This window comes from Planococcus citri, chromosome 1 (genome assembly GCF_950023065.1).
Source record: "Planococcus citri chromosome 1, ihPlaCitr1.1, whole genome shotgun sequence".
Lineage (NCBI taxonomy): Eukaryota > Metazoa > Arthropoda > Insecta > Hemiptera > Pseudococcidae > Planococcus > Planococcus citri.
This window is the reverse complement of record NC_088677.1, coordinates 81,108,423-81,123,092: the sequence shown is the minus strand read 5'-3', so window position 1 is coordinate 81,123,092 and position 14,670 is coordinate 81,108,423. Positions and strand designations below refer to the sequence as shown.

Sequence of the window (14,670 nt, the reverse complement as noted above, 5' to 3'; positions counted from 1 at the left end):
CGCGCTGGAGGCTCCAGATCGGTGGGAAATAACGGAATTCGGTCTCGGGAGGTTAGTTGTGGACGAAATACAGCGATTCGCGCTAATTTCAAAAAGTTCCTCGCAAACGGGAAAGTTTTGATTTTTTTTGAATTTTTTATTTGAAAAAAACTGGTCAAAAAACCACTTTTGAGGTGTCCCTCCCAAAATCGGCTCAAATGTGGGTAAACTCGTTGAACAGATCGAGTATAACACACAACTAGATTTTTAGCTGCCTAATTTCATAATCATGCCTTCTGGAGCGAATTGAAAATTCTGGAGTAATTTAAAATTCGCGCTGGAGGCTTCAGAATGGCTGGAAATGGCGGAACTCGGCCTCAGGGGGTTTGTTGTGTTCAAAATACAGCGATTCGCGCAAATTTCAAAAATTTCCTCGCAAACGTTAAAATTTTGATTTTTTTGGATTTCTTATTATGAAATGAAGTGGGGGCAGAGGCATTGGAGGGGTGTGGATGAGGGTAGAGTTAAATTGGACGTCATATTCGTGTTCGGTGGGTTCGGTTCATATGGAAACGACACTAATATTATGAAAATAGCTCAACTTTTAATACAGTAAAAATTGAGGGGGTAGAGGCACCGGAGGGGTGTGAATGAGGGTAACATAAAATTTGACTTCATATTCGTGTTCGGGGTGTTTGATTCATATGAGAACGACACCAATATTATTATATATAGCTCAACTTTTAATATAATAGTAAAAATTGAGGTGGGGGCAGAGGCACTGGAGGGGTGTGGTTGAGGGTAGCATAAAATTGGACGTCATATTCGTGTTCGGGGGGTTCCATTCATATGAAAACGAAACCTCGTTTACCAAAAACAATAATTTACACCAGAATCCATTTTTACCCCCTCTGTAAGTTTTTTCAATTTTTGACCACGACCCACCAAAAATTTTTTTTTGAAAAAAATATGTTTTTTAGGGGTCAAAAACATACTTGAAAATGCTATTCGCATTTTTGTGCCGAATCATGGTCATCGCTAAAACAGGCAAACAAAGCTAAGAAACGCCATTTTGAGGGGAAAATATGGGGAGAGGGGATGAAAATTTCTGTGGGGATACCTCTTACAGACGTTCACAATATACCAAAAAATTAAAAAAATCGGTTCACATGGGGCTAAGAAAAAAAATTTATATTGTAATTTCAGAAGGAGGGGGGTCTCAAAAACGGGGGGGAGTTGGGGGTCTGAAACTTTTGTGACGGAAGGTGCTCAAGGGTACCCACCTTCCATGCAAATATCAACCGTGAAGTTCCCGGGGGCAAATTCGTCATACTTATTCACCTTTCACCTATAACCTTTCAAAACCTTCATTCTCAGCAACAATAAGCAACAAAAATTTTGATTCTCGATTGAAAATTTCAAAAATTTCCAAAAAAAAATGGCATAAAATCTGTCCAAATGATCTCTTTTAACAAATTTGCATAAAAAGGTGTTCAAAACGTTTCAATACGATGTAAAACACTAAACAAAGCAATAAAAGCTCATAAAAATCAAGCAGATTCTTGTGGATTATAAAACTACCAGAATCCAGATTGGCAGATTCTCGATAATCTACCAAAATCCGTGTAAACAAACAAACAAACTGATTGAAAACGTAATTAAAAGCAAAAATCTGAACTCAAACTGATTTAGTGAATACTGAGCATGATAACTGAAGCATAAGCTAAAAACATAATCTCCTACCTACCTATTGAAAATACATCAACTGAAACTGAAAGCCAATCACTAAGTAAACCTTCGCAATTAATCGGTTTTCCATGCCTGAAGTATGAAGTTTAAGCAACACAAACTGTGTAAAATAGATTATCAATGATCTAAAAGTAAAACTAGAGATCGTAGGTAACTATACGTCTTCGAACACTAAATGATAAGCACTGCACGCTAAAACACAATTGAATTTACACTCCGGCAATTTGCATTACGAATAATAAACCTACATGATAAGCACCGGAAGCAAATGAAGCAATAAACAATCAAAAAGTAGATCTAGATAGATTGTAGATCTTTGAATTTGAATTGAGCAATTGACACGATGAATCTATTCGATACAGAAACTGGAAGCTTCTTTGGTAACACTCGTGGCCCAAGTCATTGATTGCGATCTTCGGAGCTCTTATTTCCGGTCCACCGGAATTTGTAAATCAATTAACATAATATGACAATAACATGGGTACCTATAGCTGGACAATAACATACCGTCGATAATCATCCATAGATTCCATTACAGCAATGCTGAAATCTTTAACTCAATCTCCGGTCTCTCGAAGGAATCCAATCCAAGTAATCCAACACTTTGAGTACTGCAAATAAGAGATTATCATTGTAAGTATTATCGATCAAAGTAAATCTATCAATTCGTCGGCGTCGATATGCAGTAATTTCGTATCGATGTAATAAATTAAGTATCTTCTTGATTAATTAATCAACGTGGAGTTCCTGTGATGAAAACTTCATAGTTCATTACTCACCGGTCATCGATCATCATAGGCATAAGTACATTTCAGCGAATTCCAACACCTCAGATGTCTTCTCAGTTCTCTCAGTTCTCATTTACACCAGGTAATATGATTTCTCCCATTAAAACAAAGCGAAAACTTCTTCTTAAACTTTAGAAATGAACAATCGACGAAAAAAACACCGCGAACTGAAGAGACGCGATCACAAAGGATTCCAAAATCGTCATAGATCGAAAAAGCGCACGGAGCCTATCTTTTCCAAAATTTTGGGGTGTTGAACTTTCGCTATTAAAAATTCACGTCTGTGATTGGCCGAAGCCAATTTTTTTCCTACTTAAAATGGTCCAATGCGATTCGAGTAGGTATCTTTTTTCTGAAGTGCCTTCGTAATGAATACGATGCCTCGACAAAATATTTTTTCTTTCGTGAAATTTTTTATCAAAAAAAAAATATTTTATCAACAACAACAAACTAGATGATTGTCTGAAAAGTGAAAAGTAAAATCATTTTCATTGGAAATATATTTGAATCTATCATGTAATTAAAACGAAATAAAATAATTACTCATCCATCGATCATCACGTTTCCTCTAGTAAGCTTCACATAATCAGAATAATGTCGGAAGTCACTAACTTACAGAACGTGAAACTCATCCTAGAAAAGGTACATAAGCTAATCTGTCACTTTTGAACTCCAAAATGTGATAATTTCAGGCTAATTTCTAATTAAAAACGCTCTGTATATTTTTAGGAGGATGAAAACCTCACCCTATTCAAAGAACGGTTTGAACAGAGTCAGCAAATCACTAGTAATATGATCAACATCCTAGAGATGTTCGAGAATCGGTTATCTAAACTTGAAGAAACCATTCTACCATTATACAGTGAAACTGAAAATCTTCAAAGTTGTCAAAAAAGTAATTGTAACTTGTTTCATGGTATTTTACATAGATTGATGGTTTAACTTGAGTAAATATTTCAGATATTGAGAAAACCATTTCGGCTTTGGATCACGTAATTGCATACTATAGCGTTAGTACAGAGGTAGAAAGTATTATTAGAGCTGGACCGAACGGAGCTGAAGGTTTGGATAATTTCTTGAACGCGTTGGATCGGCTGAAACAAGCTCAAATATATTTTGAAAAGAATAACCCTCAGAGTGTTGAGTTGGAGAATGTTGTAAGTATAGAAACACCTTCGTTATTTGAATCTTGATAGTTACTAATTCGGATTGAATTTGTTTCAGTCATCACTTTTTAACAGTGGTGGCGATGCTTTGAGTCGTGAGTTCAAAGAAATGATTTTAAAACACAGCAGAGCTATAGCACCGATCACTTTACTAGATCTTATTGCCAATGATGAAGGTGAACTGTCTGCTGTACTTGAGATATTATTGTTCGAATGTACTTGATGATCTTTAATTTGTTGTTTGAATTATTCAGAGGTAACGGTTGATGACTCTTCATCGGTTGGATCGTATTCTCATTTTCCTGAAAATGTAGCCGGTGATTTGATTCGTATCGCGAACTGGCTCATGAACGAATCTCGAGACGAATACATGAATGTTTACGCTCGTATTCGAGCTAATGTTCTCATGAAATCATTAAACATGCTGAAAGAGCATCAAAAAAGTGGAAGTGGTGGCAGTATTCAAGGAGTCGCTGCTTCTCCTACAATAGTAAGCTATTTTCTAAACATATCTGTGTACTTTTCCAATAGAATATTAACTAATAATGATGCTTTTTTCAGAGACCAAAGTATCAACGTGCAGACTCGTCCACTAGTCGTAAACCATCGAAACGTTTGCAAAATTTGTAAGTTGAATATTGAGTACTGAATTATTTTTACTCATATTAGAAATGATTCTACGAATAAATACTTACAGATTCGAAAAGAAAGCTAATAAAGTGGTACAAAGAGTATCGCAAACATTAGAATACTCGACCGGATTTAGTTTGGGAGCTCGTCGAAGTACTATTCATTTCGGTTCGTAATGAAATTCCATTCTGTGTATAGATTTTTCTGCCTATGGTTTTAAAATTTATTACTTTTGATTAGGTGAAAATCGTGAAGACGTTATCGACGAACAAGAGATGGAAAATTACTTAACCATCGTTATGGCTGTACAAAAACTAATGCAGAACGAGTTATCTCTGCTTTCAACTATTATACCGGTTCAGCATCAACATCAAGTATTCCAGATCATTATTCAAGATGCTTTGGATGCCGTTGTTCAAGACGGTGAAGTAAGATGCTAAAAAATTGGTTCATAGATTTTAGGCTATGTAGATTTCGCAACATTATTTTACCTTCTGTTATTTTCTATAGAATATTGCAAGTCGAGCTAAAAGATGCGTGAATAGGCACGATTTCTCAACAGCGTTGGTTATTTTTCCTATTTTGAAACATTTGTTGGATATGAAGCCGGATTTCGAGAAGATTATCGAAAGTTGCGATTTCAACGTTAGAACTCAGTTTGGAAATGTATTGAATAAGCTTCAGAACACCGTAAGTGATTTTGTTTTATTCTTTGTGTAAAAGTTGGTTTGTTCCTTCGGCCATCGTTGAACACTTCGTCGATGACGTTGATTTTTTTTGCACGCAGGGATCCAAAGTACTGGAAGATTTCGTCGAACACGTTAAAAGTGATTCGAACATGTCACTTCCTCGAGATGGTACCGTTTACCAGCTCACCAGCGATGTGTTATTCTTCTTAGAGCAGTTATTAGACTACATTGGTATCATTGGAACGGTTCTAGCTCAAGATAACATCTACACTAATGCCTTGGCTACGATCACAATCGATCCTAAACGTGGTCCTTTCGATAAAAATAAAGTTCTTTTGGGAATTTATATCAGTACGTTTGCAATATTCAATATTCTATTTCGTTCGCGTAAGATCAAATCTTTATAATAATTGTGAATTTTTAGAAAAAGTGCTATCTCAACTCAACCTGACTCTCATAAATAAGAGCGATTTGTATTGCGATGTAGCAGTAAAAGCTCTATTCCGATTGAATAATTGTAATCACGTTTTGAAAAGTCTACAAAGATGTTCGTTACTGGAATTGGTTACTTTATCAGAACCAGACTGCGAAGAAACTTATTTCAATTCCATAACTACTCATAAAAAAACTTATCAACAGTGGTGAGTATGAGTAATACTAGCTACAGATGGATATACGACGGACTTGTACTCATATCATCAAATCTAATTACTCGTTTTGTATTTATTATTAGTTGGAGTCGAGTACTGAGTTTCATTTGTGATATGGAAGATATTCAAGTATACTACGGTAAATTGAAAGACAAGGAGAAGACTACGTTGAAAGAACGATTTTCTGTAAGTTCTTGTCTACCTAGACCTACCGGTTTCATATGTATTACATTTTTTGCTAGTGTTCGTATTCTAATCACTGTGTACGTACTTTTTAGGGATTCAATAAAGAAATCGAAGAAATATCCAAACTCCAACGAGGATATTCTGTTCCTGATTTCGAACTAAGGGAAGGTCTAAAAAGAGACAATAAAGAGTACATTTTACCGAAGTATAATCTATTCTACGACAGGTACCTTTATCGAATACATTATGAATTCTGATAGTAAATATTCTAGATATCGAATTATAATGATCTGTGTTTCTAGATACGCTCATCTTCCATTCGCCAAGAATTTAGAGAAATACGTGAAATATACGCCGGAGCAAGTAGCGGCTATGATGGATAGATTTTTCGATATAGCTGCTTGAAACGATGAGTTTTATGTTCGTTGATTATTCGTAATCGTTTTATTATTCATGTTGAACGTTTATATTTTTATTGTTGTTATCGAATATTATTTTATATCATTTTATATATGTACCTTGTATCGTTTTCATTTATATCTAATTTATTAAATAATCGTTCTTCTTTTCAAGTTGTTGATTCATGAAATAATGAAACTGAAAAGTGAAAGGATAACACGAATTCCACTAGCGCTCCAACGCACAAAAATAAAAAGTTTTGAAAAAATGACAAAAATCACAGAAAAAATATTACTAACAGCCAATGAAAAACACGAAACACATCACGTGACCTCGCATTCAACCTCACATCATTTTTCATTCATTTTTGACGTTTTTTGGCGGCCATTAGTCATTTTCCGGCGGTCGTTTACCTTTTTTGTCTGTCAGTCTGTCTGGTCTTTTTAGATTTTTAATTAAAGACGCCTAATTACGTAATTATTTTATTTGAAAGCAGTTTTAAACTTCAATTGTTTTGGTAAGTTGAAGCTTCGTTTATTTATTCAATATTGTGTAGCGAAGCTACAAATCAGAGTTTTCACTCAGTTACCCGTCATGTTATTCATGCCACCATGTGAACGAAGGTTCTCTTTTTCGTTCGTACATGAGTAAATTGCAAATTTTCGATCGTATTTTTGTGAATTGTGTGATCTGAATGTGATCCACGATCTACGTAAATGGTACGTACAGTCGTACAACACGATTTGGTATTAGAGAGTTGGATTGGATGAGAAATTTTCCTAGGGTATCAATATCATAGGTGTCGATGACAATTGATTCATTTCGATTTCTATTGTTTCTGCGAAGGCTTTTTGATGTTTTGAGGTATCAGTTGAATTCTTATTTTGTTTCAGACGTATCCAGCTTGAACTTGACATTATTTCCGGATTGCCGGTGAATCGGATCCCATCGTCCAAGACGCGCTCGCCATACTAAGCTGTACACTTACTCAGCGGAATTGATGTCGAAGTCGAATTTGATATTAACGTGAAACGCGGGTAAGTTCTTGAAGTTATTCATCCTACGATGTTTTTCTATAAATCTTTAAACATGGTTCGTAAATACGACCATATTTCGTTAGGTACATCGGTGTTTGTGTTATGATTATGATTTAAGAAGTGTCTCGTTACATATCAGTATATTGACTGATGAAATGAAGTTTTATAAGATTCTGTTGTAGCTATTGTTTTACTTGTGTTTCCAAGCCTTGTATCTATTACTATGTACATTGTGAATTACGTTTTCGCTCGAAATAGGAGTAATCATCTGCAGGTACTTCAGTTCTCAGTTACTCGAGTTTGATTTCGAAGAGCAATAATGAAAGATTTTCGAAGATCGACTAAGATGAAATTTCTCCATTCACCCTTTGCGTTTATTGAATCGTTCGCTTGGTAACGTGATTGAAAAATCGATTGTTCGTTGGAAATTCTACCTGTTATATGTATTTTGTTTTTCTAAATCTTGTTGTATCTACGAGTAATTGTTGCCTTGTTAATTGCATTTTCGCTCGAAATAGGAGTAATCATTCGCAAGTACCTTACTCAGTTTGCAGCGATCCTCGAGTTGGATTTCGAGGACGAATGATGAAAGTTTTTACGGAGATCGACTGAGATAGAATTTCTCTATTCACCTACGATGTTCGTTGAATTGTTCGCTTGGTAATTTGATTGAAGGATCGATCATTCGTTGGAAATTCTACTCATAATATGCACCTAGCGTTATGTGAATTACGGTAGGTACCATTCTACAGTTTTCAGTGATCCTCGAGTTGTATTTTGAGGAAGGATATTGGAATTGTGTTTCGACGGTCGACTAAGACGAAATTTCTCCATTCACCTACGTTGTTCCTTGAATTGTTCACTTGGGTCACTTGATGGCCGGAAGGATCTATCGTTTGTTGGAAATTCTGCCTATTGTTATAAATTTTGTTGTACCTGTAATTGTTGGTTTTGTGAATAACGTTTTCGCTCGAAGTATGATGTAACCAACCGTAGGCACCTGCTTCAGTTTTCAGTCATCCTGGAGTTGGATTCCGAGGAGGGATAATGAAAGGTTCTCAAGATCGACTGATGTGATTGAATTGAATGTCTCCACTCACCCTTTGCGCTGTTCGTTGAATCGTTGACTTGGTAACGTGATCGAAGAATCGATCGTTCGTTGGAAATTCTACGTATAATATGGACCTATTGTTATTTAGTTTTCTGAATCTTATTTCCTGTTGTAAGTACTTAACCAGATTGTTGCGTTGTGAATTATGTTTTCGCTCGAAATACCTATGAATAATCTACAGCAGCAGGCAGCTTATCTACTGCAGGTTTCAGCGATCCTCCAATTTGTATATTTCAAGGAACGGTGATCCTGTAAATTTTCAAAGTTCGACTGCCTGAGATATCCGATGGCATTGGCGATTTCTCCATTCACCCTTTGCGATGATCGTCGAATCGTACCTATCTATTTAGTAGCAGATCGAAAAATCAATCGTTCGTTGGAAATCACCTATTATGTTACGAGTACGTCGTTCGTGAACGATTCCGTTCGAAGAAGATGATTTGGTTTTATTCGGTGTCATTTTTGAGTATTATGGTGTTTGATCTGATCTTCCTCTCTTTTTATTTATGGATTGAAACTGTATTACGGTAGTGTAGTGTTAGAATACCTTCAGCTGTTTCCCAGCTCATATGTATAGCTGGGGAGGGGCTGATGGAATGCTTGAACAGTTGGATATGTTTCCGATGAGCCAACTTTGAAGTAAGTATAATAACTTGGGTGTTTATTCGAATGATCATGAATTCATGATTTTGGAGTCCGATCGCCAGATGTCATCATTTTAGTTCCCATTGGTTTTCTCTCTGCTTGGGTTTGTGTATGTTTTAAGTTGTTGTGACTTCAGACTTTCTTTGTGTAGGTACCTATTTCGTATTCGAGATTATTATTGTTTCAATAGGTAATTTTAATTGTTTTCGATTGTGAAATTTCTCATATTTCGACGTACTTATACTTATTTGTTTATGCAAGTGTTACTTTTACTTTTCTTCAGTGCCTACTTGACGAGAAATAATTTTTCTAACAAATTGGTATGATTTTTTTACTGAAGTTACTATGTTTTTATTGTAATTTCATGTTCAATAGTCCGGCATATGACAATATGAGTAATTGCACCCCCCCCCCCCGGCCGATCCTTCGGGACAACTTTTTTCTTGAAGGGGACATCCTAAGGTACATTTTAAAGCAAACTGGCCCAAAACAAAGTTGGCCTTACTTACAAAATGGCGGTCATTTTGATTGACAGGTCAGCCGAAATCGAAAGATCGTGCAAAAATTTACCACCTGTCCAAATTTCAAGTGCTAAAATGTGTTTTTCGATTTTTGGTGAATTTTTGAAAATCGGATTTAGGCCAAAAATTAGGGGAAAAGTCAAAATTTTACCAAATTGACCAAGAAACCTGATATTTGCACAAAATTCCATCAAATTGGAGTTGTAAAGCTGAAATTTATTCTAAAAACTTAATTTCAATACCCTACGAAGTACTGCAGGTAAATTTCAAGTCGTTTTGGAGCCTCCGGCGACTTTTTTGAAAATTCCTGGAGCCTCCAGTAGATTTTTGAAACTTGAAATTTTGGGAAAATTTCATCAAACTGAGATAGAGAGTCGAAATTTATCCTGCAAACTAATTTTAACACAATCTGAAGGCGACTTCAGGTGTGTTCAAGTCATTTTAGAGCCTTCAGCGACTTTTTTGGAAATTACTGGAGCCTCCAGCCGGTTTTTGAAACTTAAAGTTTTCACAAAATTTCATCAAACTGAGATGGAGAGCTGAAATTTACTCTAAATTCCAATTTTAACACCCTCTGAAGACGACTTCAGGTGGGCTCAAGCCATTTTAGAGCCTCCAGCGACTTTTTTGAAAATTCCTGGAGCCTCCAGTAGGTTTTTGAAACTTGAAATTTTGAAATTTTCCCAAAATTTCATCAAACTGAGATAGAGAGTCGAAATTTATTCTGCAAACTAATTTTAACACACGCTGAAGACGATTTCAGGTGTGTTCAAGTCATTTTGGAGCCTTCAGCGACTTTTTTTGAAATTACTGGAGCCTCCAGCCGGTTTTTGAAACTTTAAGTTTTCACAAAATTTCATCAAACTGAGATGGAGAGCTGAAATTTACTTTAAACTCCAATTTTAAAACCCTCTGAAGACGACTTCAGGTGGGTTCAAGCCATTTTAGAGCCTCCAGCGACTTTTTTGAAAATGACTGGAACCGAAATTTCCCCAACATTAATTTATCAAATGAAATAGGCAAGCTGAAATTTACTTCGCAGACTACTTGGTGGTTTCAAATGGTTTTGAAGCTTCCAGCTACTTTTAGGAAATTTCAAGTTTCCAAAAAAAAAACGCCATATATAACCTTTCCTAAAGTCGCTGTAGGCTCCAAAACGACTTGAAATCCACCAGCAGTCAACTTCGTAGCGTATTGAAATTAGTTTGCAGAATGAATTTCGACTCTCCATCTCAGTTTCAAGTTTCAAAAATCTACTGGAGGCTCCAGTAATTTTCAAAAAAGTCGCTGGAGGCTCTAAAATGACTTGAACCCACCTGAAGTCGTCTTCAGAGGGTGTTGAAGTTGGGGTGTAGAGTAAATTTCAGCTTTCCATCTCCATTTCATGAAATTTTGGACAAATTTAAAGTTTCAAAAATCTGCTAGAGGCTCCAGGAATTTTCAAAAAGTCGCTGGAGGCTCCAAAACGACTTGGAATTCGCCTGCAGTACTTCGTAGCGTATTAAAATTAGTTTTCAGAATAAATTTCAGATTTACAACTTCAATTTGATGGAATTTTGTGGGAGTTTCGAGTTTCAAAAATCTGCTGGAGGCTCCAGAACTGCTCAAAACGGGTTGAAACCGTTTCCAATCGATTTGGCATGTCGAAAATAGGGTATATCCCAAATTTCAGCTTCCTTGGTCAATTTGGTAAAATTTTGATTTTTTCCCCTCATCTTTGGCCTGAATTCGATTTTCAAAAATTCACCAAAAATCGAAAAAACGCACTTTAGCACTTGAAATTTGGACAGGTGATGAATTTTTGCATGATCTTTCGATCTACCTTTGTAAAGTTTGAAAAATTTCGTGAAAGTCCTATGTTGAAACGCGAAATCTGTGATTTCGGCTGACCTGTCAATCAAAATGGCCGCCATTTTGTAAGTGAGGCCAACTTTTTTTTGGGCAAGTTTGCTTTAAAATGTTTCTTAGGATGTCCCCTTTAAGAAAAAAGTTGTCCCGGAGGATCGGCGGGGGAGGGGTGCAATTACTCATATTGTCATATGCCGGACTTCATAGCTTGTGTAAAAACCTCAACAACCTGAAACCATACCTACCTAATTCGTGTGCAGTTTTCATTGAGGTTCTCTCGTTTTTTATTGAAATTTCATTAATGTTATATGATTTATAATTTATGTATTTGTTGATACATCGAATAATTATTTGATTTCTTGTGTGTGTTCAACAGGTGTGGTGTACAGCAATCAATAATATTAGTGTGCATCATGAAAACTGCGAATAAAATGGCTACCTCGTCAACTAGTGTTGATATCGATATCAAAGTGGCTGAAATTTACACCTTATTGGTAACTAATACGTTGGATCGATTCGATGACAAATTAACTATGTACGACGTTCATAAAGCTGAAATCAATAATTGCAAGAAAATCCCGGTAGTTATCACGTACTACTCGCCTGAAAATTCAAATGTGATTCGAGCGGTTTCTCTGCAGTATCCCGTAATGTTTATATTTCGTATACAAAATACGAACGCATTCGAAACGTTTTCGCTGGATAAGCTTCGTACTTTGAAAACCGCATATAGTTACGTGAGTAACCCTTAAAGTTGAAAAAATATAACCGCATGTGAATTCGATGAATTTTTTAATAATGGCGAACTGTTTTTCATGTGCAGATGAATCTGGTTAGAAAATTACCAGTCGTGACTGAATTTTCTCTGATGGAAATTATGGCGGAGCTACACAATCAACCGTTGGGTCAATTGTGGAAGAAAAGTGCGACAGAGTTGCAATCGTTACGTGCGTTGCACGAATCTCTGGTTCGAGAGAAGGCCAACGGCGGAATTAGCCAAAATTATGTTAATATGGAGCGAGAGTTGCAGGAAACGCTAGCCAATATTCACGATGTCGATTGGGTTTCGGAAATTCCCAAGTTGAAACAAAAATTCATCTGGCAAGGTGAAATAATGCACCACGAGTACGTGATTAAAGTGTTGAAAAATGCGATGGATTCGTAAGTGTCTGAAATGATGCGTTATTCGTGAATAAAAATGTATGTATGTCACTTACAAATGAATTTTTTCAGGATACCTGATGCTTCGGTGAAAGTTGACCATGCTGTTGATCACCTAACATCAATGCAAACGAAATATGAAAACTCCTTGACCGATTTTTTTGCTAAATTTGAAGGAACAGCTCGCAAAAGGGTTCTCGTAAAACCATCAGTATCGAAAGACCTCGACGTATCGAAAGATATCGACGATATATGGTTCGATTTTTTGGCTAAATTTGAAGGAACAGCTCGTAAAAGGGTTCTCGTAAAACCATCAGTTTCAAAAGTCCTCGACGATATATCGTCCAGTAAATTACAATTGAAATGTAAGTCATTTTGTGCCTCCTAACGAGTATTCCTAATTCTTGAATTATTACTGGAATGATTGTATAATGATCATTTAACACCTAGAAGTTTCATTATGTTGTTATAATATTGCAGATGCAGAAGCGATATCGAAACCGTATCCCTGGGGTGATTTTTCATCCACTGATATAATAAGTCCGCCAATATTTAGTAAAGATGGTACTCCTCAAGAACGATACGATTTATTGGTAGGACGATTCGGAACCTCGAAGATGCGAGAAATCAAGTACGAAAATAAGACATATCGAGTAGCAATCGATAGTCGACTAAATGTGTGGAATTGTCGTACCGATCGGAAGCCTGAGCAGTTGATGAATCCTTACGATAAAACATCTTTACGTAGTGAGTATCTCTATAACTTGATGATAATTCGATGAATGATGTGGTCATGATTTACCTAGTGGAAATTTACCCGGTTATGTTTCATGTGGTTTAGATTACATTCGAAATCCTACGACAGTGAAACCTCCACCTTCGTTATCTACCGGAGCTTTTTTGATTCCGTTCAAGTATGGGCTATTGATGAGTTACGTCTGTCGCAGACCCTTATGCGGAAAAGTATGGAGAGGCCGTTCGAAACGAGATGAGTAAGTAGAATCTTCGGATATGTTATTAGATACGCGATACAGAATGAGGTTTTATCGCTTGGTGAATATCTGTTCGTAATATGTAGACATGAGAAAATAATCGAAGAAGTAGTTCGAAATGAACCTACGAGTAAACAGAATCATTATTCACACGCTAGCGTACTACATGATAGGAAAGTATTGGAATTGGGCGTCGTCTTGCCTCCGCGTGCCGATACTGATCACGCACCTGGATTTTATGATTTTGATAATATCACCGATGAAGCGAACATAGACTCTGAAGATGAGAGTAATGATAACCCATCGAAAAAACTAAAAATTCGTTGAATTTTTCTCTGGAATTCGCAGTTTTGTTGTTCGTGCTTTTTCCCCCTCGTTTGTCACACGTTTTGTTATTTTTTCGAAGTGAAGTTTCGTATTATTTTGACGATTTTGGATCGGTTTTGTTTTTTTTTCCTTTACTTTTTATTGTATTTCTCGACATTTGTAAGCCATCGTAACAGTATTGTGTCCGATTCTACTCGATTTTTCATCGCAAATTTTGGATATTTTTTTACTGTATTAACTGATTTTAACGATGTCGATTTTGAAATGTATTTTACTTACTGCCAGTTGATACTGTCGTCAAGTTGTGAGAAGTTTCACCGATTTGTATTCTAATTTCGCAGGTCGAGGTTTTTTATTTGCTTCTAAGAAGTTTTCAATTTTGTTTTTGTTCATTTTTAACTAGTTTTAATATGTTTCATTTCATTTTTACCGAAGTTGATCAAGTAAATGATTTTTTAATTTTTGTTTATTTGATTGGGTTAAAAAATTTGAATTTTTTTCCAGTCATTCCAAATGAGTTTTTTCACTCATCATTTTGATCGAAGTTTTCGCGATGATTTCGAATTGAAAAAAAATGCATTGTTTTACCTACTCTAATTTTGAATTGGTTTTTTAATTTTTCAATTTTAAATGAATTTTTCAATTTTGGCATTGCTTTGAAAATGATTTTTTTGTGGAGGACAATTCTAAATGAATTTTTCAGCGATCATTTCGAATGCATATTTCAAGGTGATTGGGAATGAATTTTTTTGTGGTGCTTTGAATTTTAAATTAGAATTTCGGTTACATTTT

General features: G+C 35.9%; 2 protein-coding genes across 4 annotated transcripts; both read left to right on the top strand.

Annotated features, from left to right (window-relative positions):
* Positions 1 to 2,947: 2,947 nt before the first annotated feature.
* On the top strand, positions 2,948 to 6,409 carry Exo70 (exocyst complex component 7). Its single transcript, XM_065352804.1, has 14 exons — positions 2,948 to 3,158; positions 3,246 to 3,411; positions 3,477 to 3,673; positions 3,741 to 3,858; positions 3,937 to 4,172; positions 4,244 to 4,308; positions 4,380 to 4,480; positions 4,553 to 4,740; positions 4,823 to 5,002; positions 5,100 to 5,352; positions 5,426 to 5,642; positions 5,735 to 5,837; positions 5,930 to 6,063; positions 6,140 to 6,409. Exons 1-14 carry the CDS (start codon positions 3,111 to 3,113, stop codon positions 6,240 to 6,242), a joined length of 2,109 nt encoding a protein of 702 aa, XP_065208876.1. The 5' UTR covers positions 2,948 to 3,110; the 3' UTR covers positions 6,243 to 6,409.
* Positions 6,410 to 6,593: 184 nt separating this feature from the next.
* On the top strand, positions 6,594 to 14,347 carry LOC135837480 (uncharacterized). 3 transcript variants are annotated; one of them, XM_065352775.1, is made up of 9 exons: positions 6,594 to 6,753; positions 7,130 to 7,273; positions 7,792 to 8,007; positions 11,775 to 12,135; positions 12,222 to 12,559; positions 12,632 to 12,924; positions 13,040 to 13,306; positions 13,401 to 13,551; positions 13,638 to 14,347. In XM_065352775.1, the coding sequence occupies exons 3-9, from the start codon at positions 7,982 to 7,984 to the stop codon at positions 13,876 to 13,878; spliced, it is 1,677 nt and encodes a 558-aa protein (XP_065208847.1). In that variant the 5' UTR covers positions 6,594 to 6,753; positions 7,130 to 7,273; positions 7,792 to 7,981; the 3' UTR covers positions 13,879 to 14,347. The 3 variants fall into 3 exon arrangements, with proteins under 3 accessions (XP_065208847.1, XP_065208863.1, XP_065208855.1); XM_065352783.1 differs by having other exon boundaries at positions 6,605 to 6,753; positions 7,140 to 7,273; XM_065352791.1 differs by lacking the exon at positions 7,792 to 8,007.
* Positions 14,348 to 14,670: the final 323 nt, after the last annotated feature.

What these genes read in the sequence shown, in the direction of transcription:
- LOC135837480 (XM_065352775.1), top strand. Translation starts at nt 7,982, where the DNA reads ATGCACCTAGCGTTATGTGAATTACG. An exon ending in TGAAAACCGCATATAGTTAC is followed by an intron (nt 12,136 to 12,221) that starts GTGAGTAACCCT and finishes TTTCATGTGCAG; the next exon opens with ATGAATCTGGTTAGAAAATT. An exon ending in TTGAAAAATGCGATGGATTC is followed by an intron (nt 12,560 to 12,631) that starts GTAAGTGTCTGA and finishes GAATTTTTTCAG; the next exon opens with GATACCTGATGCTTCGGTGA.
- Exo70 (XM_065352804.1), top strand. Translation starts at nt 3,111, where the DNA reads ATGTCGGAAGTCACTAACTTACAGAACGTGAAACTCATCCTAGAAAAG. An exon ending in GTGTTGAGTTGGAGAATGTT is followed by an intron (nt 3,674 to 3,740) that starts GTAAGTATAGAA and finishes AATTTGTTTCAG; the next exon opens with TCATCACTTTTTAACAGTGG. An exon ending in TCTTATTGCCAATGATGAAG is followed by an intron (nt 3,859 to 3,936) that starts GTGAACTGTCTG and finishes TGAATTATTCAG; the next exon opens with AGGTAACGGTTGATGACTCT.